A 27134-nucleotide genomic window follows, 5' to 3' on the forward strand; every position below is an offset into this window, starting at 1 on the left:
AGTTTAGTTTGAAGTAAAAATTTTATTAAATTATAACCAAATTCTTCCAACATTGAGAGAAAAAATAATCCCAATTACTATAATTTAATTTAACCATATTAATTAATTTATAATTATTTTCGGTACCAAGTATTTTTATTAATAGTTATAGCCATTTTAAGCACGTTAGAGCTACTAGTTTTACTGTGTAAATAAAAAGTAAATGTTAAAATAAGTTATATTCATTATAATTATGATTGCATTTATTACAAATGTTTCTTTTTGCCATGTACCTTGATAGTTTTTTATTTTAATTTATTTGAAATAATCATAATTTATAATAAAATTTTTGTATAGTTAGTAAAACTATAATCATAAGGTTATATTATTAACATAGCACTTTGTTCCAAAATTCACTACGAGTGCCGAAAATCTACATTGAGAAGAAAAATTGTTAAATTGATTAAATTTTTCAATTTCACTAAATTTTTTCAAGTATTGCTTTTCACTTAATTTTCAGGTATTTATAATATGTCCTTAATTTATATACATAAAATACTTGAACTTTAATTTAGGCATTTATATAATTAGCTTATTTATATAAATACTTGAATTGAAAAGATTTTAATAAAGTTAACAACTTTTTTTCTTAGTATACGGTATACGTAACGTGAACTATAGATTTTTAGTCCTGGCAATGCATATCGGAATGCAGCTTTATAATAACTATAAAAAATAGAGCTTCAAACTATAATTATTTCACCATGCAATTATGGTCACAAATGCCAAAAACTTTTTTCTCAGTAAAGGCAATGTTGTCCCACGACTATCATAATTTTTTCCAAAATTAAATTATAAAAGAAAATTCTTTAATTTTGATAATATTTAAACAACTTTATTTTACAAAATAGTTTGGTAAAATTTTATTGAAATTATAGCAAATTTTACTAAATTCAAAATTTTATTAAATTTACAGTACAATTCTTTCAAGTCTTGGTCTCATAACTATCATGATTTTGAAAGTAAATTCCAAAAGAGAGAAATTTTTCTCCCTCTATATGCTAGAAATTTCCCAACAAAATTAACACAATCCGATTGCAAAAAATGCAAGGCGCCGCCGCCCGTTCAAATTCATGCGAAGGAATCTGGTCCCCTTTCCTTCGCCTTTATCTTGCACAACGCGTTCTGACATCGACTGGTAAGCGGCTCGCAATCATTATGCTAATGACATAAATACAGACATTGCCTACCTAGGTACGGAACAACGGCGAGATCGCGCGATATCTTTCAGTTTTATTAAACGTATGCATTCTCAGGACGCGAAGTAGGGGAAAAAAGCGTGAGAACTGGCGGGTAAGTCACGGTATGGTGAGTACCGAAGCCGCGAGAATCGTCGAAGGAGAGAAGGACTCGCCCGACGATGAATTATTTACGATACACACGAGGTTACATAGTTGAAAGCTGTTTAGTCTTATCTCCCCATCATTCCCCATGTGATTCACGGTTTCATTGAGCCTCGAAGCCCCTTCGAGGGCTTCCGGCTTTCGGGCGCGCCGAGATTTTCGGCAGGTGCGTGGCACACGCGCACCTGAATCTTCGACGCGCGCTTGAATGTAAATAGCGAGAGTGAAAGCGTCTTATCGGGCTTATCGAGAAATCCGGATGCACCGCCGTTTGTTCTGTTTTGAGACACTGTTAGTCATCCGGGAGAGAAGCAAGGCGGTTCTTGCTAGTTCTTACTGTTTTAACATCATGAAACCGCTGTCAGTGAATCAGCGCGATGCGAAAGTATGAAGGAAGGACTTTGTTGAGTAAAACGAGCGTGTGATTAAAGATCAAACATATAATTTAAGACGTTCTGCAAGTTTGACGAATCAGGTTTATCTAATAATAGATTCTTTCATTAACTCGAAAAACTTTATTTCTTGAGATCGATCATTTTTACATTACGAAATTACGAGAACGGATATTTTTAGAAAATTGAACCTGCGGTGAGCATTCGAATGATAAAATCTTTTCGTTCGCTTAAAGTGGGATTTTTGTTCTCTCGAAAATTTATATTAAATTTAAAAAAAGCAACGTAATATTAAAAGTTAAATATTAAAATATAAATAAAGGAACATGTACTAACTAAATCGATCCTTTGTGCTCATATAAAGTTTCAAACAATTGTTACAAACCAGAAGACTAGACAACATTATGACGTCTTAAAGTTGACTGAAAAAACGATGTTTTAAATTAAGACATCTTTAGGACATCTTTTTGTAATTAATACATCTTAAGGTTATTCTTTTGAACGTCATCTTTTTAGACATACGTGTTGTTTAGGTAACTCGTACACAAAGAAATATTCTTATTTTGAAAATTATATGACGTTAAATAAACATAACTTGCTTACATAAAGGAGTTTTGTCGATAAAAATATGTTCTCATTATTCAATAATAATTGTCACAAAGACTTCGTAAACTGAGAGGAAACAGTATTCGTTGGAAAATAACAAGCCAAGAATTAGAATCTCTTAATATTATTATTACTAAAAACAGTAAATAACCTATTATGACCGGAGAAGTCATATCAACACACTTATATTGAGAAAAACAGTTAACCGGTCAAAAGCGGATCATAGTGCTCAATAATAATTTTCAAGGTAAATTTATATACATTCACAAGTTCCCCAAAACAATCATATTGTGCGCTTTAGATATTACAATATTGAAATAAAAATAATACAATATGAAATTTTAATATAATCATCGAATCCATTAAAGGTTTTCTATTCTTTATAATAAAACAATAATTACATTAAATAGAATATATGTACAACTTTTAAGTACTTAATAATACTAATTATTTTCTCTATACGTATATTCCTTTATTTATATCTGATTTTTACTTACTTTAGCCTTCGAATTGTTATTTAATTTTACTTTAATTTTAAATGTCAATATTAAATCAAATAAAAGACACAAAATTAAATGTTAGGAAAGTGTAGCGATAATAATGGTCTTTCCATAAATCCTGCTTGAGGGAAAGTTAAGTGTAATTCTACCAAAGAAGTTGTCATTAAAACTGCGGTTCTGGAGCAGTCTGTGGAACGTTAAAGATAGCAAATTCTAATGTGCGCTCTGGCAACGGTATAACGACATGGATGTAATAGTGTGTGGCATCGACAGATCATTTTATCGATCGGTCAAACGGTACCGTTCATGCACGTGACTCACGTGATGGCATGTGCCGCGTGTACCATGTGCCGTAAAAGCCGTCTGTCAAGTTCAAAAGAGCTTTTAAACGTGCGATAATCGTCTTATCGTAATACGATAACTGTTAACTGGAGCGCTGGCAAACGTTCCTCCTGTCTCCCTTTATCGTTCTTGCCTATATTTATCGCTATTACAGAAATATAGCGACATTTAAACACATTTAGAGAAAGACAATTACCACGCGAGAAATCGAGTTTAAACTTGATTGTGCATCCTGATTATATAATAAAAATTAAATTATATAATATTATCTTTAGCGAAGAAAGAATGAGAAAAATCATTATTTCTTTACGCTGAAAATCTAATACAATAATAGCTTACAATTTTAGATGATTATTACTAAACTTCTGCAAAACAATTACAATTAAATATTCGGTTAATATTAATATTCTTATTCCGGAAAATTTTCGGAAATTTTGTTAGAAGAAAAAAATATTTTTTTCCAATTTTTTTGCCGTATTTTTTTTTTCCAAGATGATATCACTTTTATTATGATGATATCGTTTATATCAACAATAGTAAGATTTTGAGGTTTTTTTCTAAGTTTCATCTTTTTCAATCTGATTTTTCCTCAATTTGATTGTACTGATTAAAAAAGCAATATACATGTATAATAATAAAATTAGTAAACGGTTTAATTAATATAATCAAAATTAGTAATTACGACTAAATGACAATTTAATAATAATAAAATTGAAATTCGGACCTATGAAAATGTCAAACATAAATGTGAAATAGTTACATTAGTCACAGAGGATCTTAGTGCTGAATAATTTTTATAATCTCCGACTTATGAAAACTGCACGTCGCATTTTCGTCAGACTTATATGATGCCAGAACACATAACATTATTAAATTGAGTAATTTAATAATTTCAATGCTCAGAAGTATCTATAAAATCTACTCCTCCTCAATAAAACTTACAGAATTTTATTGCGAAAAAATAACGCCTCATCCAGAATTTGAATCTGAATCTTCCTACATTTTGAGGGTGTCCTACAAATTCGACTACCGTGGCATATTAGTAATTTAATTACTACATAGAAAGAATGATTTAAAACACACCATGTACTTGAATCAAGGATCAATCATTTTGAAATTTAAACAACAAAAGAATCAAATAAAGGCTAATGAGAGTACAGCACAGATAATTGATGCGCAAGATAAAATTATTAATTATTAACAATGTTTATTCATCTTTAATCTGATTAAATTTAGTCAGATTAAACCAATTTTTCGTGTACTTTTGGCTATATTAAATAAACCGTTTAACAATAATTACTTTTAATTAATTTTGTTACATTAATCGAATATTTATAACTAATTCAATAAAACTTATACTACCAAGGCTTGATCATTATTGTCAGACTTTGTCATAGCAACTTTCCTTCTCTCTAATTAAAAATTGCATAAATTTCCTACAAAATAGAGGCTTCTTAATGCTTTGTTCAAATATACGAGAATAAAATGCTAAACTTGTAATAAATATTGATCAATTTGACGTCGAAAGCGGTGTCCCCAATTGAGGACATGGCATTGGCGCTCGAGGAACGAGGATAATCAAGAGGATCAAAGCTTGACTGATATTAATCGTACAATTACATCTCACAAAAAAATATTATTTTAAATAATTTAATAAAATTTTAGTCTGTCATGCACAAGAGAATTAATTAGCGGCGAGTTTTTATTTTACAACGAATTGGAAATCGAAATCGGATCAAAGAGGTTCACGTGCACAATGTATAACATACCACGTATTATGCAGTACAGTATCATATATACTTCCACATAAATATCACAAGTTACTGACTTTGAACCGATAATTGCGCGCCAATAACTACGCGTTCGCTTTCTTTTTAAATATTGGTTAAAATCTTATCTGCAATCCGAAAAAAAGAAATTGATAGTAGCTACAAAACGTTAAGTGAAGTAATACTAATTAAATATTTAACTAATATAACAAAAAAATAATTTTGCTTTACTAATTTATATTTATAGTAAAGTATAGTAAATACTAGCAAGTTTGATTTGATTCGTTAAATATTTAGAAAGGTAAAATTATTTTTGATTTTATTAAATATTTAATTATTTCAAACGTTCACTACAAATTGTTAATCTCAAAGGTTTGTTGTTACATTAATTTAATTTCTCAATAAATATGCATTGATTTCTTTACTATCTTAATTTGCTCATTTCAAGACCTGTTTAGTTACCTTCTTATCGTTGTTAACTCACACGAACTTGACATTGTTACATTAATTATTTCACTTAATATTTTGTAATTATTACCAAACTTTTTATTCAGTGTACACAAATAAAATTTTCTCCTAGAATTTAAAACAAAATCACGGAAGTCTTAGCTTAACATAAATTTCGAACAATTTTATAATTTTTAAGAATTTAGTAAAATTTTAAATAAATTTAATCAAACACTATTTTATATCGTTAAATTATAAAATAATATTATAAAAAAGTTTGATTAAAATATAGTAAAATTTAACCACACTTTTAGTTTAGGAATAGACTTAAAAATTTTGAGTTATTTAAAATAATACTTTTATAAAACAATTGCATAATTAATAACAGCCAATTTCGATCTTTGCAATTAAGTTTTAATCAAATTTTTCTAACATTTTACTAAACTTTGCTAAAAATATATCAAAATCCACGTTGTTTTACGACTACTATGATTTTAAGAGGATAAATTCTGGAAGAAAATTTTGTCTGTATATTTACAACAGATGATTTGCAAACTCCTACTCAAACGCAAAAATAAATCGCAATGTCAAATTCTGAATCTTAAATTTAGCTTATGAAAAAGTTAACAAATTAATATTCGTTTGCAAATTAAGTTGAGAAACTTTATTCAAATGTAAGGACAATATACTCCTATACACCTATAAAATTAAAAAAAAATTATAACAGACTGAAAGAAATTCTAAATATTTACTGACAAATTTCTTACGAGAATTCTGAATATCACATGGTCCGATTTCATGGTCCGATTTCAAGTTGCTAAGAAGAAGTAGAAAAAGGAATATTGTGGAGAAAGTCAAGCTAAGAAAATGGAGATGGATTGGAGCACGTATTTAGGAGAGAAAACAGAAACGTGCTAGGGAAGCATTAGAATGGAAGTCACAAAGAAGACAGAATTCGCAGAGGTACACCAGCGATTACCTGAAGGACTGTTTTCGAGTGATAGAATAGGAGCGGAAAATCGTAAAATAACAAAATAGAACATTTCGCCAAAAAGACAGGATCAAATAATCTATTGCAATTTTCCCGTGGTCTTATAATGCTTCAGTAAGGAAGAAAAAGAATTGTATATAAATTCTTGAGTTAACGGATCAATTAATTATTTAATTTGTCAACTTTTATTTAAAACTTTGAGCATAATTGACATAAATACGCAGAAAGAGGAATAAATGTTCGTTGTACGCGTACCTTTGAGAACAATTAGTCGAAGCTACACGGAGAGAATTTTCTTTCACACTAAAAAAAGTATTTGTAATTATAATTAGATTGTAAAAGATTATGGTAAGAAGCTCGATTTTTATAGTTATTACTGCTATAATGTTGGTAATAATAATCTTGTGTTTATAGTTTCAACCAACGATGAAAAAGTTTACTATAAATTACAATAATTTCAAATATTAATATAGTAAAATATTACGAATGGTAAAAATAAACATTTTTTTAATAATGCAATCACAATTGTAGTGAATATAACTATTTTTTAAACATTTGCTTACTATTTGCATAGTAATAATTACTAATAATTAGAATTTGAGTAGTTAAGACAACTGTATAAATATACAGTTCGCACCGAACATAACTATGAATTACAATTAAATTATAGTAATTGCAACTACTCTTTTCTCTCAGTAAAATTGTTTCCACTCAAGATCATCGAACAACATAAACTTTAAAGAATTTTATAAGTTTAGTAAACTTTTTGTAAAATTTAATCAAATTATTTTATATTATAAATTAGTTCCATTATAAAATAGTTAAAATGATTAATTACATTATAAAATTTGATTAAATCTTACAACTATCTAACTTTACTGAAATTTTATTAAAATTATAGTAAAATTCTTCGAAGTCCATGTTTCACGATTACTATTTTGAGAATAAATACTAAAAGGAAATTTTCTCCATGTACTTTTGCGTGTTGCAGTTTATTAGCGTGAAGCTGGTTTTTCTAACACTGCATTTTAACGACCAGCCGATTTGCTCGCGTTATAACACGCGTTTTTTGCGCAGCCGACGAATACGACACGCGGTCGAGATCGTGCCGTAATCTCGCTTTAGCATTTATTATGTGTCACGCTTGGACTGTTTACTAAGCGCGCCGTACGATAGGACCGACGCGATTCGGTCTCCAGGCACTTGTCACTCGGAACGGAATGCGTAGATGCGTTTCGAATCTCGTTTCAAGCCGAGATTCCAGTCCGCCTATTTAGAGCGGGCTCGAAAGCACGGACAGGGGAGGGGAGGGTGGGGGGAGGATATATTTAACACGCACGAGAGTTTCCGATATCTAATCTTCGTTTTCCAACGGCAGCATACGGATAATGCCAGCATCCCGCCTAGTCATGTCCTGTTTATCATCCTTACCTGGAGTAAATCATTCGTCAATGAGCCGACCGATCTTCCAGCAATTTCCGACCTTCTTCAGACCAATCATTCTCTCGAAGAATTCTCTAATTACTTTCAAACATTGTTTGCCTATATAAAATTATCTAGATAATCATTTAAATAACTAGAAGAATCTAGATAAAGAAACAGCTTTACTTTGTCTCTATCTACATTATTATAATATAGATTATCTTCATCTTTATCTTAGATAAAACAAGGGTTATCTTTTTCAAATTATCTAAATTATCTAATGAGAGCAGTAATGCGAATATAGTATTATCTTTAGCCTCAATCTTCAAGTTAACATGTATCCTAAGAGGAAAATTTTTCAAAATGATTACTGATTTGCGTTCCAAAATTTATTGCAAACACTGAAAATCTATAGTACACGTAACGTGAACTATAGGTTTTCAGTACTGGGAATATATATTGGAATCAGATTGCACAGATCAGTCATAGTACAATATAAAAATTGCCCTCAATCTATAAATTCGATAACTTTTACAAGAAAGAATTTTATTCAGTCGTTATATAATGTGAATTTTATTTATATATTTTTTCTATATTTTAATTATAATTTTTATTTGCGCATTGATTCAAATTCAAAGAGAAATTTTTTGTCAAATTAAATTTTTCAAAGAACTATTGTTAAAAAATAAAATTTAGAGATAAAAATATGAAAGTGTTATTTTCGTATCCTAAATAATTTTGCTCAATAGTGATGATATGTAAAAATTATCTAAAATCATATACATTCTTATCTTTTGTCTGGATAAATTAAAATTAAATTATCTGTATCCTATCTAAGATACATTTATATGTAACTCTTTATCTAGATAATTTTAAGTTACCTAAGTGCAACACTACTTACGAAGATATTTTATTCGCTTTTATTTTAATATTCAGCATACGATCCGACAGTTTTTTGCTATTCGCGATGGACGTAAGGTGAAGCATCTCGCTTCTTATTTGCTACACGTCTGACGTTTATAAGAATAATTCTCACCGATTATAGACTAAACAGAACAAAAATTTGTAGCAAATCAACAATCATTATCTTATACATATAAATAAGAATATAATATCTTATAAAGAATTTAATAATCTTGAATTTCAGTAAAATATTACATATACTTTTTATTTCAATATATATTACAATAATTGCTTTGATAATAATAATATTTAAAAATTTTAATTCTTAGTTTAAAGATACTGTTATTTCTATTCGATATTTTTTTCTCAACTCCTCAGGGAGAAATAATAATGGAATTGACGTAGAATCGACATCAAAATGATGATTTCGACATCGACTCGATGTCGAAGTCATCATTTTGATATTGATTCGACGTCGATTCCATTATCATTTCTCCCTGAATCATAAATGATTATTAGTGAATAAAAATGAACATATTTTTCTTGATAAAACTATACAAAATTTCTTTATGTAAACAAGTTACGTGTATTTAAGATTATCAAATTCTCTGTAGATTTTATATTCTTGTTTACACGTGAAAGTAATTGTTAATTTGATAGAAAAAAAATTACCAATACTGACATACCCCTCGTTTTAACGGCACCTCCTTGTTTCTTGAAAACTAAACATTGTACTGTATTAATATTGATAAAAATAGCTTAGATAATTAAAGAAATAAAAACCCATAATTCATACATTCATGGCTTTATTTTATATAACATCAGCTAAAAACGAATTCTTGAAAAGCAAGAATAAAATTTCCACAATTTTTTTCATGCAAATTGCGTTTAAACAATAGTAAGTATATTATTGACAATATTAGATCATTATACGTGCTTCTTAAAACTGTTTCTTATCTCTTTCATATTTTCCTCAAAGTATGGTTTGAAAATCACTGTGCAGCATAAACCGGTAGACTTCTCCGTGAGAACAGACAACAGGTCTCGCTGCGTCAGGTTTGGATTGACGTCGACAACTCTTGACGATCGAAAAAAAAGCTTGTCGGTTAAAAATAAACAGTAAACCGTTGTTAACCTGTAGAACAACGTAATCAAAGTAAGGTATCTAAATATCGACAGAAAGAGCATTAATCCTTTGTGTATCGATATTTAAAGGTTAAGGTTATCATAGATGAGGTTACTCATTAGTACACAAACCATAGTCTGTTCTCACGGAGAAATATATTATACTAATGCACTACTCCGTTTATAATGCATAGCGATTTTAAGTTTCAACTTTTTAATTTCATGAACTTCGTTGTTTAATACATAAAATTACATTTTATTACTTAGATATTATCAATTTATTTTACAGTTAACTCTTTTTGTACGGGGCCGTGACTGAATTGTGCCATGAACTGCCTACTGTGCCAGTTTTGGAGCTCAACTTCTCAAACGCTCTTTTTAGGCTATATTGCGAAAACAATTATTATAAAATATGAAACAGTTTTATAAAACTGCCATTCTATCTAATAAAAAAACACTTTTTAATTTATATTCTAATTTCTTTTTAAAGTTTTATTTCTAGCTTTTGTTTAAAAAATATTGTTTTGCCAAAAACAAAATGGCATGTCAGTTTTGGTTACTTTGGTCTAATCTTTTTGCGTGTAATATTTCAAAATCTTTTACTACACACTGGATAACTAATTAATTAATCGTCTATTATTCTTGAATAAGTCTCATATTATGAAGTTATTGCGACTCGCTTTTTTATTTTTATATTGATCACCGTTTCAATATTTTTTTACGTTATTCATACTTGACCTAAGGTGAAGCACCTTGTTTCTCAGTCGCTCTTCTAACACTCTTCTAACACTCAAGAATTATGTGTAAGAATAACTCTGTTGCCGATTAGAGACAGTACATTGCAATATTTCTGATTTCACATTCGTGGCTAATCCACTTAATTATTCTCCGTTTAATGACGAAATGTCGCAACAATAATGCAACAAAATTAGATAACGAAGTAAGATGTAATAAAAAAGTTTTTTTATTTTAATAAAATAATATCTTTTCAACATATTCGGTTTTTTCTTCCCAGGCGATTTCACAATCGAGAAATGAGCACAGGTTAAAGGATTGAACGCTAGACTAGACCGAGTGAACACGCTCCATTTTCAAACTGGTCACGCTTGAATTGCACACACGTCAAAATTAACAACTCTTCGCGGCCTGGGAAGAGGGGAGGGGCAGAGTTACATATGTATACATATGTTACAAAAAGTGTTGTCGGTTATGAGGACGATCGAAGGTCTGTACAGTGGAATTTACAGCAACAGTGCGAAGCGGCGCGGCGTGTTAAACATCCGATCACGCATTCACGCGACGTACACCCAAGGACTTTGATTCTGTCCATGGGGAAATTTTCCAAACTGAGAAGTCGCTATCTTTCTACATACTTACAGTTCATGATTAACGTAACGACCAATAAGCTCTAGTCGTTTCATTAACCATGAACTGCGAGTATGTAGAAAGTGGTGACTTCTCAGTTTGGAAAATTTCCCCATGGACAGAATCAAAGTCCTTGGGTGTACGTCAACAGGAGGCAATGAATCTCTGAGAGAGTCCATTGCCCGCTTCCCGGTAGACTGAGAAAAACAAATTATTAATTTGGCTAAACCTTGTCAACGCGATTAAATTCTTCATTTCAAGTATTTATGCATTCAAGTTAAATATCGAATTCAAATATTTAAGTTCAAATATAATACTTCACACACATTTAAGTTAAAATACTGAAGTTCAAGTATTTAAGTTCAAGTATAATATTTTATTCGCATTCAAGTTAAATGTAAAATACTAAAGTTTAAATGTTTTACGTACTCAAGCTAAATACATAAATACTGAAATTCACACAAGTATAATATTTTATACACATTTAAGGTAAATATAAAATGATGAAGATTAAGTATCAAGTACTTAAGTTAAACATATAATTACTCAAACTGAAGAAATTTAATCAAGTTGAAAAATTTAGCAAGTTAACTTTTTTCCTCAGTGTAGTTCGCTTTTTAAATATACAAAAAGACCAGTGGATTCCGCGATCAATTCGGAGTGGCGAGAGTTTCTATCAATAAATTAAGAATATTCAGGTAACGGAAGGTAATTTTCGAGTAATCCATGATCGAGAAAACAATGTCTCCTTTCTTTTTACGAATTACATTTTGTGAAAGGCAAATATCAAATATCTTCGTCAACTAATCGTAAAAATATGTTATGTTAAAAACTAGCGATCGTCATTTTTTGTCGATCGTTCGGAGCGAACCGTCAGCTCCGAATTGACCGGAAGGAGTATTCCGGAACACACTTAGGGGTCCACGCAAAGGTTGGTCCGCGCGTTACCCCGGAGGCAGACTCACCCGACACGGAAGCGAACGGGCGAGATTCCTGAAACTTGACTCACCTCGCGTCGTTCTCGATGCAGCAGAAACCAACGCGGCGTCAGGTACGGGGACTCACGTTTCACTTCGCTCAGAGCAGCGCCGACGTGTATCTGTCCCGTGTCCACCGACTTTAAACACCTGTGCTCGCGCAACGTGTCGCGACGTGCGGGATGCGACGCTATTCGGGAATACCGGGGTTGGGGGGAGAGGGGGTTCAAAACGACCAAAGGGATCAAAAAAAGGGGGAGCACACAAGCGAAGGTGCGCGCGAATAGTCCACGGAGGACGCGCGCGCGCGCGACCAGGATAACGGTGCGATCGGCGGCAAACTGAGGGCCGTGGACGCGGACGCGGAGTCGCGACGCGAAAGCGACGGGAACGCTCTCGTCGCTCTCGGTGCTCGGGGGACCCGATTGTGAAGCCCCACCGAGAGAGACGGCGAAGGCGCATGCGCTCGCTCGATCGCGAGAGGCTACTGTGCACCGGAGCACCGGTGGTCGAGGTGATGTGTGTGTGTGTGTGTGTGTGTGTGTGTGTGTGTGTGTGTGTGTGTGTGTGTGCGTGCGCGCGCGCGCGCGCGGACGTGCACCGACTGCGGGAAGCGCACAGGTGTGCGTCATGGCCGTGTATATCCGCCAGGTACGAGAAAGCACCAGTGTCGCTCAACCGTGTCGCCGCGTCGCCGGTACAGTCGAAACGGCCACGTATTCTAACGCTGGGGCGACCCGGTTGATGACCTACCTAGAGCTGTACGTTGAATTCTACATATGTATATGTTATATGTATGTATATGTTATATATACATATGTAATACTGGTGATCTGTGCACATGGAGAAAATTTACTCTTAACATTATAGTAATTATGGGATAACATAGACATCAAAGAATTTTAGTAGAAATATGGTCTAATTTTCCCATATATATTGTATAATAATTTTTAATATATTATAGTAAAAGTTACTATAATTAATTTTAGTAAAATTAATAAAATTGTATTGAGATATTGTAAAAAGTATAGTAAAATTTTTATTAAGTATATTAAATATACTTAATAAAGTAAAATATAATAAATTTTTTATAATATAGTTTAATAAAATTTAACTATGATGATTATATGAGTTGACTTAATTTTAATTGGACTTACACATACGTTTAGTAAATTTTAATAATTTATCATAAGTTTGAAAAAATTAGTAAACTTTTATTAAATTTTATTAAAATTATAAAATGATTCAATGTCCATATTGTCCAACAATTACTATAATTTCAAGGATAAATTTTAAGAGAAAATTCTCTCTGTGCAGACACACTCTTGACATTGTATCAGTATAGACAAAAACTACCCTTTTTAAAATTCTTTTATCCGGAAGAAAGAGTCTGTTGGTTCTTTTGTTTTTTTTTTTAAACCTCGATCGTGTGACCAACAATTACGTTTCAATCCGTGAATACAAGGAGGAATTCAGTCATTTATTCAATGACTTTAAATTCTACTTTCAACTGCGGTTTCTGTTATAGCTTGCGTCGATCGATGTTGCATGGAAGGAATAAATAATAAAATATTCTTGCTTCTTAAAATTAGTGGTTGTCCTTTGAGAAATAAAGATTTTTCATTTGTACAGAATGTTTCGGAAATAGATGACCAACCTTAAGCAGCGTATTCTATTTATATTATCAATGAGGATAGAAAAAATTATATACGTCGATTTCTTTCCGAAATTTTTTGTTTATGGCAGAATTTTTAAATATTGTAATAATTAATAATATTGTTTTAAAAAAATGTACAGAAACAAAGACATTCGTTTCCCGTAGTATTTTGGATACAATTCTCTTTACTAATAAATTGCTCTATCACACGAGTCACAATTTAATTGGAAAAATTTGCGGTTGCAATAAAGATCTATTTTAGATTTTAGCATATAATTACAATATGTGATGTATTAGAGAAATTTTGTTGCAATCAAAATTAAGTATAAGTACTGTTGGGATTTTTAATTCTTAAAAAAAAAAATTTTTTTAGGACTGGCAATTTTAACAACATAATTTTGACTGCAATAAAATTTTACCAGTACGTCATATATCCTAATTACAATATGCCAAAGTATACTAAATTTTTGCAATTGTGACATAATAATTTGATAAACGAAATCAATACCCAACGTTCATATACTAAAAAAAAGATCTTTTTTTTGTTAAACAGTGTAGCTATATCGATTGACGGATTAATAATAATCCAGTATAAACTAACTAATAGTAACTTAACGTTAATACTATAATTTTCCATGCAGTAATATAAATATAACACATGTACGTAACAGTTATATTGTTGAGCAGGAAATTATAATATTGATATTATGTCACTTGGTGTTTTTACTGTTACTAGATGTTTATTCTGGAAAAGATAAATTTTGAGTCACATTTTTTTCTATATTTAAATGAAATCGCTTGTATTATCGCTTTATGTAACAAAATTTGAAACAGTTCTATTTAGAACTATTTTATTCAGAATTATTTTTTAACATTTTTAATAGTCCAGGACGTCAACGCGAAACGTGCAATTCTGCGAAAGAAAATCAATTTCCTTAACGACAATTTCTTGGCAATTTCTGTCATGAGTAAAAAGTATTTATAACTCGGCAAGGAAGCGTTTCCGGATCCATTTCACTTTTTTCCATCCTTATTGTGAATAGATCGAATACTCTCTTAAAATTCACCTATTTCTTTTGAATCATACAAATGTATAATCCTATATAATCATTATAAATGATTCTTTATTTCTCGAGGACGATTGTGAATACTCCGAAGCTCTCGCTTCCTCCGTGCAGTCACGAGCTGAATTATAGCATATGAAACAAACCAATTTACTTCGACGTATAGCACAAATTTGTATGATTTCTCGTTTCCGACGTCCCGCGACACTATATGATTGCAACGGGAGAAGAGGAGTCTCAAGAGCCGGCCTGATGCGGTGACGCGGCAGTTAAGTCTTTGCCGTCTGCTCGCCATCGGCAGCCTTCTTGTAGACCTCCTTGTAAACGAGTTCCTGCATTTGCATTCTGAGCAGCATCCTACGGTCGGCCGGTAGGGTGCGGATGTGCGGCAGCAAGCTCATCAGGAAATAGTAGTTGTCGTCGAAGCGACAGCTGCCGTCGAGCGGGTCGACGCCGGCAAGACCGCCGTCGCTGTCACTCATTAGGACCTGCTCGGGCGAGATGTTTTGCAGCATCATCTCGTTCTCCGCCAAGTTATCGCTGACATTTTGGAATTCCAGGTTATCAAAGCCCTCCTCGGGCTCGCGTTTCACATCGACTGTGCCACGCCGACCATCGCCACCCGTACCATCTAGCTTGTGTTGATGGTGATGATGATGATGATGGTGGTGATGATGGTGGCCAACGTTACCGTCGCCGGCCATCGACAATAGATGATCGGCGATCGCGTCCCGATCGTCCAGGCCACCATCAATACCGGAAGTCGGAATGCCATTCTCGCCCTCGCCTTCGCTCGGTTGCAGATCGTCTTCCGTTTTCGGAACGCTGCGCTCCCAGATCGGCGGCCGTGGCAGCATTTGTTCCTTGAGGAACTGTAGGCTCTTAAAATGAATCCATACCGGCCGGTTCCGATGGAATTTACTCTTGCGGTATACCTGGTCCTTTTTCAGCTCAGCGCGGAATGTATCACGCAGACCCTTCCACTTCGCTTTCAGCATCGGTTCTGTAAACAGACAGAGGAGGCTCGCTTTGTAAATGGCGATTTGATAGATCGTCAGCATTCAAAGATCAGTTAATTCACGTCTCTTTCCGTTACCCACAAATTCTGTTTTGCAGAAAATGCTACTGCAGAGTTTAATAACGCGTTTGTGTATAAATACATTCTACTTATTGTTAGTTCTAATGTAAATAAACATCCATTCTCTTTTGTATTGGTTGCATTCAACAGAAAAAAAACAGCTTTGCAAGTTGCAAGTTCTTTGTAAAATTTTTGTAATATATGATTAGTTCTTGCTCTTAGTTCCTGTTAGATCTAAACCAATCGTACTAAAGAATTTTACAACAATTACAATGATACTTTTTTCTAACACATTTCCAGATCTACAAATCAGGCTTGACAATCGTGGAGACGCATATTTCTGCAAAAAGCAATTTTAATTTTTGAATACGCAATTTATTTAACGCATTTCATGTCGGTAACCAACGCAGTGCACGGAAAAAAGAACATTCTCATTGCGAGAATATTTTTACTTGGAAAATATAAATATTGAAGTGAGATTACATAGCATTAACTTGCTTACGTGAAGAAGTTTTGAATAGTTTTATCAAGAAAAATATATTCTTGTTATTTCAAGTAATAACAATACATTTTTCAGGTTTTTTCTCTAAATTATATAGAATAAAAAATTTTAGAATATTTCAAAATTCATATTGTATGTATACGAGAAAGTTACCAATACAGACATATTACTTTGTTTTTCTTATTTCTTAGACAAGAACTAAAATAAAACTTAAAAAAAGAACACGGGCACAAACTAGAAAATATTTTCTATTAATGGTATAGTAGCAATTTTTATAATACTGTTTTGTATTTTCTATTAATTATAATGTTTCGCTATATAATCCAAAAAAACGTCTAAAGAATTGAGTATGGCAGGCAGCAACGGCAAAGTTCAGACAAGGGCCTGTAAGGAAAAACTTAACTATAAAATAAATTGATACACGAAATAAAGTAGCAACATATGTTTTTATGTATTAGACAACAAAGTTTATAAAATAATAGATTAAAATTGAACTTTGTTCACGTTTTTTTTTTTTTACATCTTATTATAGTGTATATGTATATAGATCCGACGCTATATTTTTCTTACTTTAAGATATTAAAGAAAATGTGAATAAATTCATAAAATATCTGTCAACATTGTAGTTGAAAATTTCACAGTTATTGTGTAGGTATTATTACAAAGAAACGTACCAGATTTACGCTGCAGAACGATTTTATATTTCAAATCGCACTACAAGAAAAATATAAAAGAGAAAAAAATAGACCAAACAGTTTTAGGAAACTACAAACCTAAAAAATGACCTAATATATCAATAATATACTAACTCTTATTTAAACTATGAAATTTAGAAAGAATATAAATTATTTTATTCTCGCTTTTTAGCGGACGTTATAGAAGAAAAGCTATAAATAAATAATATGAATTATGAGATTTCACTTCTTTAATTATCTAACAATAAACAGATCATATTTTTATCAGTATTAATACAATGCAATATTTAGTTTTCGAGAAATATGGAGGCCACTAAGGTCTATACCAACATTGGCGACTTTCTTCTATAAATTATTATAAAAGAATATACTTCATGCAAATTTTTCATGCTTGAGAAAAGAAATATCGCATGCGCACGGATAGGAAATAAAACATCTTCAAATTACAAATTAAAATTTTTAACAGAAAAAAAAGATGATATATCACCCATTTATATTTTATACAATAGATTAATAATCAATATATTAAATTGACAACACAACGATTATACTATTCATCAAATTGTTTTTTAATTATAAATTCTAGATACAAAATTATATATTTATTACATTGAATATGCAATCTGTGCACAGATTGGTAACAAATTCGATTCAGATTTGACAAAATCATAGCCATTTGATCTGCGTTAAGCTCAGGATCTGTCGACAAAGTGCTAATATGTCAGCAGATTGGGCAAGATCCGTGCGTGTAAGCAATCTGACGATAGACTATAGCAGTAGAAAACGAACGCGAGCTGCAAATCTTGCTCGATTTCTGTCGCTAATCTGATAACATGCCAAGGTTTTGTCTTATTTTGACGACAATTTGCCAACATCATCAGCTATTTCAGACTTTGTATGCGATTTATTTCCTTTTTCTCATCAAAAATTGGTAACATGTTTTGTTTAAAATCAACATAGATTTTTTTAACTGAGAATTATAGAACTCTAACAAATAAAAAACAATATTTTTCAATAGAATATTAAGTAAAACTTTTATTTAATCACAATTATCACTTTGAAACATTTTTTTGAAGAAAACCATTCAAAGTTTAATAACTTTTTTCCAATACAATTTTGCATCTTAATTTTTTTAATAAATCCACACATTGTGTTTCTGTTTTGAAAAAATGTATATTTGTTAAAAAAATTAAGATGCAAAATTACATTGGAAAAGTGTTATTAAACTTTAAATAGTTTTTTTTTCAAAAGATTTTTTAAAATAATAGTCGTGATGACATAAACATGGTTTATCCGATTAATTTGAAATTTTAAAGCAATATTTTAAAAATAATATTCGAATTACAGAGACCCGTAAAAAGATTTCTCATGTATAATTATATATAATTAAATATCAAATATATAGATATATAAATGTGTATATAATATATAAGCAAATATATATAGTATATTAAAAACACGTACACAATGTATATGATATATATTTTATTACATATTATATATATTTAGATGGATATATTTGATAGATACATTGCATATAATTATATTTAAAAAGTTTTTTCTCGATAATTTTTTCCGAAATTATAACAAAATTTTCAAAAAAACGTAATTTTTAAAATGAAATGTATGCAGTTTCACGAAAAATAAAATTTTTTAAAATTTCTCTCCATTGTCCTAAAATAACAAATGTAAAAAAAATAATTGCTTACCTTTTATTTTCAAATATTATATCACGTTTAAATCGTGGCTATTATGTAGTACTTGTCAGGTATACATATTTATTTAGAGTGAACGCTATTTATTTATGCTCATATTATGCATATTTTTAATTTTGTGTCATAGGCCGGTATTCATAATCAATTCTTATATTTAAGATCGTCTTAAGTATCACTTTAAGATGCCATCAACCAATCAGAAAACTGTATTAGCATCTTAAGACGTTACTTAAGACGACCTTGAAAGAAGAATCGACTATAAATACCGGCCTTATTTTTTTTAAGTATAAATACATATTTTCAAAACAAAAATGTATTATTTATCTATCTCTTTAAATAAAAGTTCTACAATTGAAAAGTATCGCATTTTTCAATTTACTAAAATCTTACAACTTTGTAAAATTTTTGTTTCAGAAAAAATTTATAATATAAAAAGCTTCTAAAAATATTATAAAATATTATGAGAATTTTTTTTCACCAAGGTATATGTTTTCTCTCACGTGAAAATACTGCAATATCTGGCACTTGTGTCATCGGAAATTTGATAATACATACGATACGATGGAACCGCAATATTGACTACATTTGACTACATTCGCGCGCGCGCGCGCATCTCCGCAATCTCCATACATCTCTGCGCATGCGATCTCAGCCGGACAATTCGTGCCACTTGGTGCCACTTCATGCCGCTCGTATGTATCCGTTTGTGGGTTTACGGCTCGTGATTCAATTAGGATTACGATAGGGACACGACGGAGGATTTCATTCGATCATCGTGCACCAGGTTATCTGCAGGTAAAATGCATTTTCGCAATATGGAGTGGCACCGATGCGAAGTTGCCGCTGTCGACGTACTTCGCACCGGTTTGCACAGCAAAGGTTGAGGTTAGGTCGTAACGCGCGTTATGTCAAAGCATCAAACGATTCGCGTCGTATCGAGTCAAGAATGTAAAAGCTCAAGTAATGTTAAATTAAGAACGTAATTACGATTTTATATATTTCAAAAAACAATTGGGTAATTTTGACAATAAATGTGAATTGATCACCATTTGTTTCGTTTATCATTTTCATTAGTTCGTATTTTAAACACCAACGTGATACGTAAGAAACACTTTTTCATCATATGATATTTATATAAATTAGAGATGTAAATAGAAAAAACCAAATTTTTTTTTCATAAAATACGGTTGTTTTATTTCGAAAAAAAAAAGAAATCTTTCAAAATATTTTTTCGGATATTTATAATGATATTTATATAGTTAATTTTTTATTTTTTAAATGGTAGATTTGAATTACTATTATTTTAAATGTAGATTACATTAAAATTGACACTATATTGTTACGTAATTACAATTTTTAATTAGGTAAACTTTTCATAAAAAGAATTTAATAAATTTTATAAACATTCTATATATGTTTTAACATGGAACCAGTGAAAATTAATGGAATCAATGTCGAATCAACATTCGACGTTAAAATCATCAAACTGATATCGTTTCAATGTCGATTCAATAAATCATTTTTCATTGAATCTTACGCGAGCCATTATTTACAAATTCTTTACTACAAAAAATACATTTAACTTGAGATTTTTTCCAGTACTTCAAATATATTTGAATAAACAACTAACTTCTACGGGCTTTCGTCCCGAACTTTACATTTCAGCATTCTAAAATATGAGACGAGTTTTTTAATTCATCAAATTGATCAATCACATTATACAACGTTGCTTTGTAAAAAAACTGCATTTGTGCATAATGCAATTAATTAATCGATAAATTAAAAAAAACTTGCTATATTGAAATATGTTACTTAAGACACTAAAGTATAAAAAAAAAGTTAGATTGGATAAGTAGCTCTATTAATAGTACAGATTTTCGTTTAAAACAATTGAGTATTGTTTACGACTTATTCATGACTTGTCTTATCATGTCACCATAAGTACTTACCAAAAAAAAAAAACCAAATTTGTATTTTTTTTCTATGAAAAAAACGTGTTTTCCGCCAATATTCTTTTCTACTAAAAGTAAAAAAACTATTTTATATCTTTAATATAAATACATGAAAAAATTAGATAAACATTTTTTTAATTTAGAAGATAGAAAACATTACAGACTTGCGTATTTCAGAAAGTTTTTACCTTTTGCACACGTAAAACATTTCAGAGATCGTCTCAAACAAGCATCCAAAATCTCCCACTTCTGAATTTGTAAGCGAGGGAAGAATAAAGAAGTCGATTTGAACTCGGGATCTTCCGTTTCGCTAGCATTTATCGCAACCCCACAACTGCGTCATTCTTCCGATCATTTCGCTCACTTATCAATATCTAATTAACCTTACGACTCTAAATATTCTATACTATAATATGGAAATATCTGTCGAAGATGAATTTTTGTTCACCCAAATTTCAGATAAAACAAAAAAAATCGCATTTATTATTGCAATATTCTTAATTAGGAGAATCTCGTGCAACTTACTACTTACTGTAAAGTGATTTTTGAAAAAAAAGAAACAAAAATTTATTCTAATATCTCACTCGAACTGTATTATAATGCAATGGAGATAATTTTATTTATTGTAATGTTTTAAGAGAATCAAATTGCAAGATTCAGCTAGCGAGTTTCACAGTTTCATACAACATAAGCAAAAAAGAGACTTACAGCAAAATGCGAGACAAAACATGATAGAGATTAGAGATATGTATTTGCATCACGAATGAGGTGCAAACGAGGTATAAACGAGTTGACCCGTCACTTCAGTCGATCCTTGATGTTGAAGGAAGGATGCATTACTTGAACGCGTGCGCGATAATTTTTCTCTGTATTTTCTCGGCAAACTTGAGTATAAAACTTTGAAAAATTACATCGAAGGACTTTTCTAGATATTAAAGCGACTATATGGGTACTTATGGTATCTTTTATGTCTTCGGTAATTTTTTTAATATAAATTCTCTCTATCTTAAAGAAAGGATTATCGAAAACGCTGAAGATGAATCCATCTTTTATAAATATTTTTACGCGAATGAGAAAGACATTATTTATTTGTTACGAGCGTGCGTGTATTTGCGTATCGTTTAAAACAAAAGTACGGATTTTAACATTACATTTCCCGGAGACAACTGATTTATATAGAATAGGCGATTTCAAGTTTTTATAAATCATCTATTAGAAATGAGAGCTATCTCAAGTTTTTTGATCAAATCGAATCTGATCGAATTTCATTTTTCTTTATTCGAAACCAAATCGAACTATGTAGAATCGTTAAAACATAACTTTTAATTAACATTATTATTATTATTACTATTATTAGATTAAATTTTACTATATAGATAATAAAAAATTTCTGTGTAAGAAAAACATCGATTATATGTTAGAAAATCATTTTAAATAAGAAAATGTCAATATGTGTGACTCCAAGATCTCTTGGATTTGAAATTTTCGAATAGTTCAAATTTGGTTCGTAGAAATTGAAGTCCAAACGATTCGATTCGAATAGTTCGCACATCTCTATCATTAATGAGAAGACAAGCGATCGCCACGTTCTTCCCGACCTGGCGACTCGCCGTCGGACTCGGTATTATCGCGGTCGCGACGCTCTCGATCCTCGTCGGAGGAGAGAAACGATTGCGCGAGTAGAGACGACGCATGGGCGAAGGACGGCGGGGCACCTGGCGGGCAACGCGTTGCGTCGCAGCGAGCATGCGAGCGATTTCATGGGGCCTCGGTCCCGCGGTACCACCGCGGCGCCGGGTCACGGGGGTTGTTTATTACGACACGTACTGGGCAGATTGAATATCGCCGCGATCTCCATCCAGACGCGGTTGGTCACCTCGCGATTGTGATAAGAGATGTGCCTCTGATTCCAGAGCGCTGGCCGCTTGTAAACCTCGGCGATTAGCCGATTCGCGTCCATTTTCACTTCGTCCCTCATGCTTCTCTCGTCTCCTCGTCGTTGTCTTCTTCTTCTTCTTCTTCTCGCCAACTCGCACCACCCCCACAAATGGGGAAGCTCTCGCAACAGCTCGGCGAGTGGCAGACCGACGGGAACAAAGTACGGGCGAATACTAGCGCCGGGATAGCGATTAGCGCGCAGGACGCTGGCGGGTGACGATCGATTCGCGTTTCGCCCTCGTCTCGCCTCGCTAGCGCTAGCGGCCACGCTCTCCCGAGTACCTTACCTCCTCGCCGCCCTCGTCCTCGGCCTCTCCGCCCGCGGCCTCGCCCTTAACGTTTCGCCTCGCCTCTCGCGCAAGCGAATCGGACAACCGAAGGGCCGATATCTCTCATTCGCCCCTTGTCCTTCCGCGTGTTTACATACGAACGAGGATAAAACCTGCTAGCGCGAATCAGTGATGAAATATCTACACGTTTAATTTCTTCGATACGCGCATGTACCTCGCTTTAAGACAGGACAATCTTTTATTCGCGGATCCTCGAGACTCGGTCTGTAGATCGTCATAAGTACCTACATCTATTTTCGCGAATGTAACGCGCGAATGCAATATTTGCGCATCCAATTGATTGGACATGCGCGTACACGTTACCCGCTATCGTTTCGCGATAACGAAGAATTTCGCGAAGTAAGAACCTCCCTCCCTTAAACTCACAGTAAACGTATTCAAGTGGGTACACTTCGGTTTCATTTAAATTTAGCACAAATGTAGAACTACGAAAAATATGTCACCTGCTTTTTCATCTTTTCCTATTATGAGTGCGGTTTTATTAAAGGCAGTTACTGTTATATCGCCTTCACTCTTTATCTTTACATCATAAGTAGGACAGTAATACATAAAGAACAATTCTGATTTCACATGCGTAATTAGCAATGCAAAAACTCCTATTTGCTGATATTAATTTCATTTTTTACATATTACTGTTCTTGTAAATGTACTTGTAAATGTAAGAGTGAAAATTAAAGGAATAGTAACTGCCCCTGAAACCTTATGTGGGCAAAAATGAAAAGATGTAGGTGAAATATTTTTCATAGTTCTACCCAGATAGCAAAGCGCGTCTCAGCCAAGCTGCTCAAATCTGTGATCGTTGATGCTGGCAACTCGTCATACATTTTGTCTGCAACGATTTTGAATTCAAGCAACACGCAGACAACAATACATATATACATATTGCCAGCCGTTTAATAGCAAGACAGCAGTATGAAAATTACCTCGTGTTATTGACAATATGGCAGACATTGTATGAACTCTATAGTTATGGCAACAAAATGGTAAATTTTGACGATAACAATTTCAAACTTGCCGACAAATCGCTGACAAGTTGCTATCAAAAGTTATGTGTCATATCGTAGTGACAATTTGTTAACAAATGCGGATTCAGTCGCCGCAATTTTACTGGCAAATGTATATTATTATGATGCAAGCAGCATGCCAGCAACAATACAGACATATTGCTATCTGGGTACATTTATACCAAGTTCGCAAAAAATCAGAATGCACCCACTTCGATAGGTGTAGTTGTTTTTTCTCTCATGTAGGATTCGTTGTAGCGATGCAAATAGAAGCGAAACATTTACCAACACAATATTCGTGTAGTATTCCAGTCGCTTCAGTCAACGCAGCGTATTCCTGGTAATAATAATGAAGGATTCGGAGCTGATAGCACAAGGCGCAGAGGCGCGTCTCTATAAAGGACTCTATCTAGGAAAGGCGTGCCTGATGAAGGAGAGATTCGTAAAGAACTACCGACACCCGGAGTTGGACACTCACATCACCAAAGATCGCATCAGAGCCGAGGCTCGCGCCATTATTCGAGCAAAATCCGCAGGTAAAAACACGCATCCGAGTACACGGAAGGAATATGGACTCGTATTCGTTGATTTCATTCGCGTAATATATATTTATGACTGTTAAGTATTCTAAAAAATTTAAAGAAATGATTCTTCACATTAATTCAAGGTAAAAACTTTATATGACCATATATCTGAAACGGTTGAATTTTAAAGATACAGAGTAAAGTTGAAGAACAAACTTAGATTTTTTTTCTAAAGATGTCGAAAACCAATTGGATTATTTTGATGAAACTTTGTATATGTTTCAAAAATAAGGCTTTTTATACATTATTCATATATTATTTTTTATTCAATCAGGAGTGAACTTAAGAATGATTTTTTCAAGTTTGAAATTTTTTTATGATAAACAAAACAATTCGGCACAAAAAAGTTTCTTTATCATTTAAAAAAAAAGTCATAAATCAAAGATTTTTCTTTTGAAGACTGTAACATCCTATATCTTTAAAGATAATTATTTCGGACAGTACAGTTATTTGAAGTTTTCGTCTTGAATGTGAAAAATTACACTTTAAAATCTTTTAGAACTTAAAAATCATCCTGTGCATAATGTGTCCCTTTCTATTCCCAAGGAGTAGCGACGCCAACCTTGTACTTGGTAGACCTGGAACGACGCAGAATCTATATGGAATATGTGGAGAACGCCACAATACTGAAAACCTTTATAGACGAAAACATCTCAGGAAAGACAAACGTGGATCACTTGCTAAACTTCATAGGACGCGGGCTAGGCACGCTAATAGCTAGACTGCACTTAAGGCACATTATCCACGGCGATCTGACCACGTCGAATGTATTGCTGAAGAACAATTCGAACGAACCAGCCTACAACGATCAATCTGAAGGTAGTGAACGTAACGACATTCCACATAAATACGGGGTCGATTCTGTAACCTTAACAATGTTGTTATGGTATCATAGGCGCAGCTATTACGTGATACAAACAATCTGGACAACAATACCATGACGACATCGTTAAGGTTACAGAATCGATCCCTAAATCACGAATGCGACAAATGAATAAACTTTACCATAATTATCGGCATATGTCCAAAACAAAGTATAACCGATGATATTGTTCTACGCAATCTAAAAGTAAAATTCCAACATTTGTTTGCAATAGCCTAAGAGGGATCTGCTCCGGGCGCCGTATTAGCAAGGACATCAATTTAGCAGTACAATACTACTTCCTCTTTACAGATAAAAATGTTGAATCGAAAATTTGTTTATAAAGACAAAAAACTATAAACTGTATATACTATCTCGACTGCCCGGGCGAAAAACAAAAGAGGAACAATTAAAGTGGTGAAACTTTTATAGTCAACATTTTTTGCTACAGTAGAAATAGGTTTAAACGCGAAAAATTGTATTGCTTGTAAAAGCAAGTAAACACATTATTTACGTTTATTAAGTAAATAAACGCATTTTTAATTAATTAAAAAAGCTATCTGATAATTAATCTGTTAGTGGTTGCTATCAATAGTAGTAAAGATGTCGGGGGAGGGGAGGGGGGGGGGCACTTGAGATACTAACTTTCCTTGGATGCGTTCTATTTCATACATGATGCATCATGTATTCTTGTTTCATATTCAGTAAAATTTACTTTCAAAATTATTCGACATGGTTTTCAAAAAATTGTACTATACTTTTAGTAAAATTTTAATAAAATTTAGTTAAATAGTTACATTTTACCAAAATTTTACTAGATTTGATTAATATTTTAGTAAATTATAACTTAACTATAAAGTATAACTATAATTTTAGTAAAATATATAAATATACTAAAATTCTTTTAAATCTATTCATAACTACCATGATAAATTCAGATAAGATAAAAAAATTTCTCTTCGTGTAAAATATCTATTTACAGACGATTCTGTTGTTATCTCGTTATATCATAATATCATTCCTCCACAGCCGAGACACAATTCGTAATGATAGACTTCGGACTAGCTCGAGTGGATTCTACGCTGGAGGATAAAGCCGTCGATCTATATGTTCTCGAGCGATCTCTGCTTAGTGCACATTCCGAAGTACCAACGTTGTTCTCCCGCATTTTTCATCATTATCAACGGCATTATCAAAATAAAAACCAATGCGAGCAAGTGCTCGCTAAATACAAGCAAGTGCAAGCGCGAGGACGCAAGCGCTTGATGATAGGTTAAGCAGCGAAAGCAAATCGACAATTCTGTGAAATTCTGAAGAAAATACGAAGCGTATTTTTATAGCATTATGAGCCTTACGCCGAGTTTTGTTAAATATAAGTTGTAAATAAACACGCGCGAGTGCGAACAAAACAAACTTGTAAGTTTGATTGCGATTCAAGTAGTTAGAATTGAGATGCATAGCCCAGTATTTACACGATCCAATCTTGTTTGAAATTGTCTTAAGTCTGATCAG

General features: G+C 32.5%; 3 protein-coding genes across 4 annotated transcripts in view; 1 reads left to right on the forward strand and 2 right to left on the reverse strand.

Annotated features, from left to right (window-relative positions):
• Positions 1-13228, reverse strand: part of LOC105204910 (rab11 family-interacting protein 4A) — a 48612-nt gene extending 35384 nt beyond the window's left edge. The window contains exon 1 of the mRNA XM_026138961.2: positions 12254-13228. The gene's annotated coding sequence lies outside the window, so the exon portion shown is untranslated. The remainder of the gene's footprint in view (positions 1-12253) is intronic.
• Positions 13229-13578: 350 nt separating this feature from the next.
• On the reverse strand, positions 13579-22929 carry LOC105204907. Its single transcript, XM_011174185.3, has 2 exons — positions 22712-22929; positions 13579-15945 (listed from the first exon to the last, which is right to left on the reverse strand). Exons 1-2 carry the CDS (start codon positions 22860-22862, stop codon positions 15212-15214), a joined length of 885 nt encoding a protein of 294 aa, XP_011172487.1. The 5' UTR covers positions 22863-22929; the 3' UTR covers positions 13579-15211.
• LOC105204908 (EKC/KEOPS complex subunit Tp53rk) lies at positions 19449-27035 on the forward strand. Of its 2 annotated transcripts, none has more exons than XM_011174186.3 (4): positions 19449-19727; positions 24481-24712; positions 25307-25579; positions 26652-27035. In XM_011174186.3, the coding sequence occupies exons 2-4, from the start codon at positions 24526-24528 to the stop codon at positions 26897-26899; spliced, it is 708 nt and encodes a 235-aa protein (XP_011172488.1). In that variant the 5' UTR covers positions 19449-19727; positions 24481-24525; the 3' UTR covers positions 26900-27035. The 2 variants fall into 2 exon arrangements, with proteins under 2 accessions (XP_011172488.1, XP_025994744.1); XM_026138959.2 differs by lacking the exon at positions 19449-19727 and adding an exon at positions 23388-23511.
• Positions 27036-27134: the final 99 nt, after the last annotated feature.

The sequence above is a fragment of the Solenopsis invicta genome, chromosome 16 (genome assembly GCF_016802725.1).
Source record: "Solenopsis invicta isolate M01_SB chromosome 16, UNIL_Sinv_3.0, whole genome shotgun sequence".
NCBI lineage: Eukaryota > Metazoa > Arthropoda > Insecta > Hymenoptera > Formicidae > Solenopsis > Solenopsis invicta.

Coding starts and splice junctions, on each gene's coding strand:
- LOC105204907 (XM_011174185.3), bottom strand. CDS start 22,862: ATGAGGGACGAAGTGAAAATGGACGCGAATCGGCTAATCGCCGAGGTT. Junction 15,946..22,711: donor GGCGATATTCAATCTGCCCA/GTACGTGTCGTA, acceptor GTCTGTTTACAG/AACCGATGCTGAAAGCGAAG.
- LOC105204908 (XM_026138959.2), top strand. CDS start 23,428: ATGCAATATTTGCGCATCCAATTGATTGGACATGCGCGTACACGTTAC. Junction 23,512..24,480: donor ATAACGAAGAATTTCGCGAA/GTAAGAACCTCC, acceptor ATATTCGTGTAG/TATTCCAGTCGCTTCAGTCA. Junction 25,580..26,651: donor CTACAACGATCAATCTGAAG/GTAGTGAACGTA, acceptor ATTCCTCCACAG/CCGAGACACAATTCGTAATG.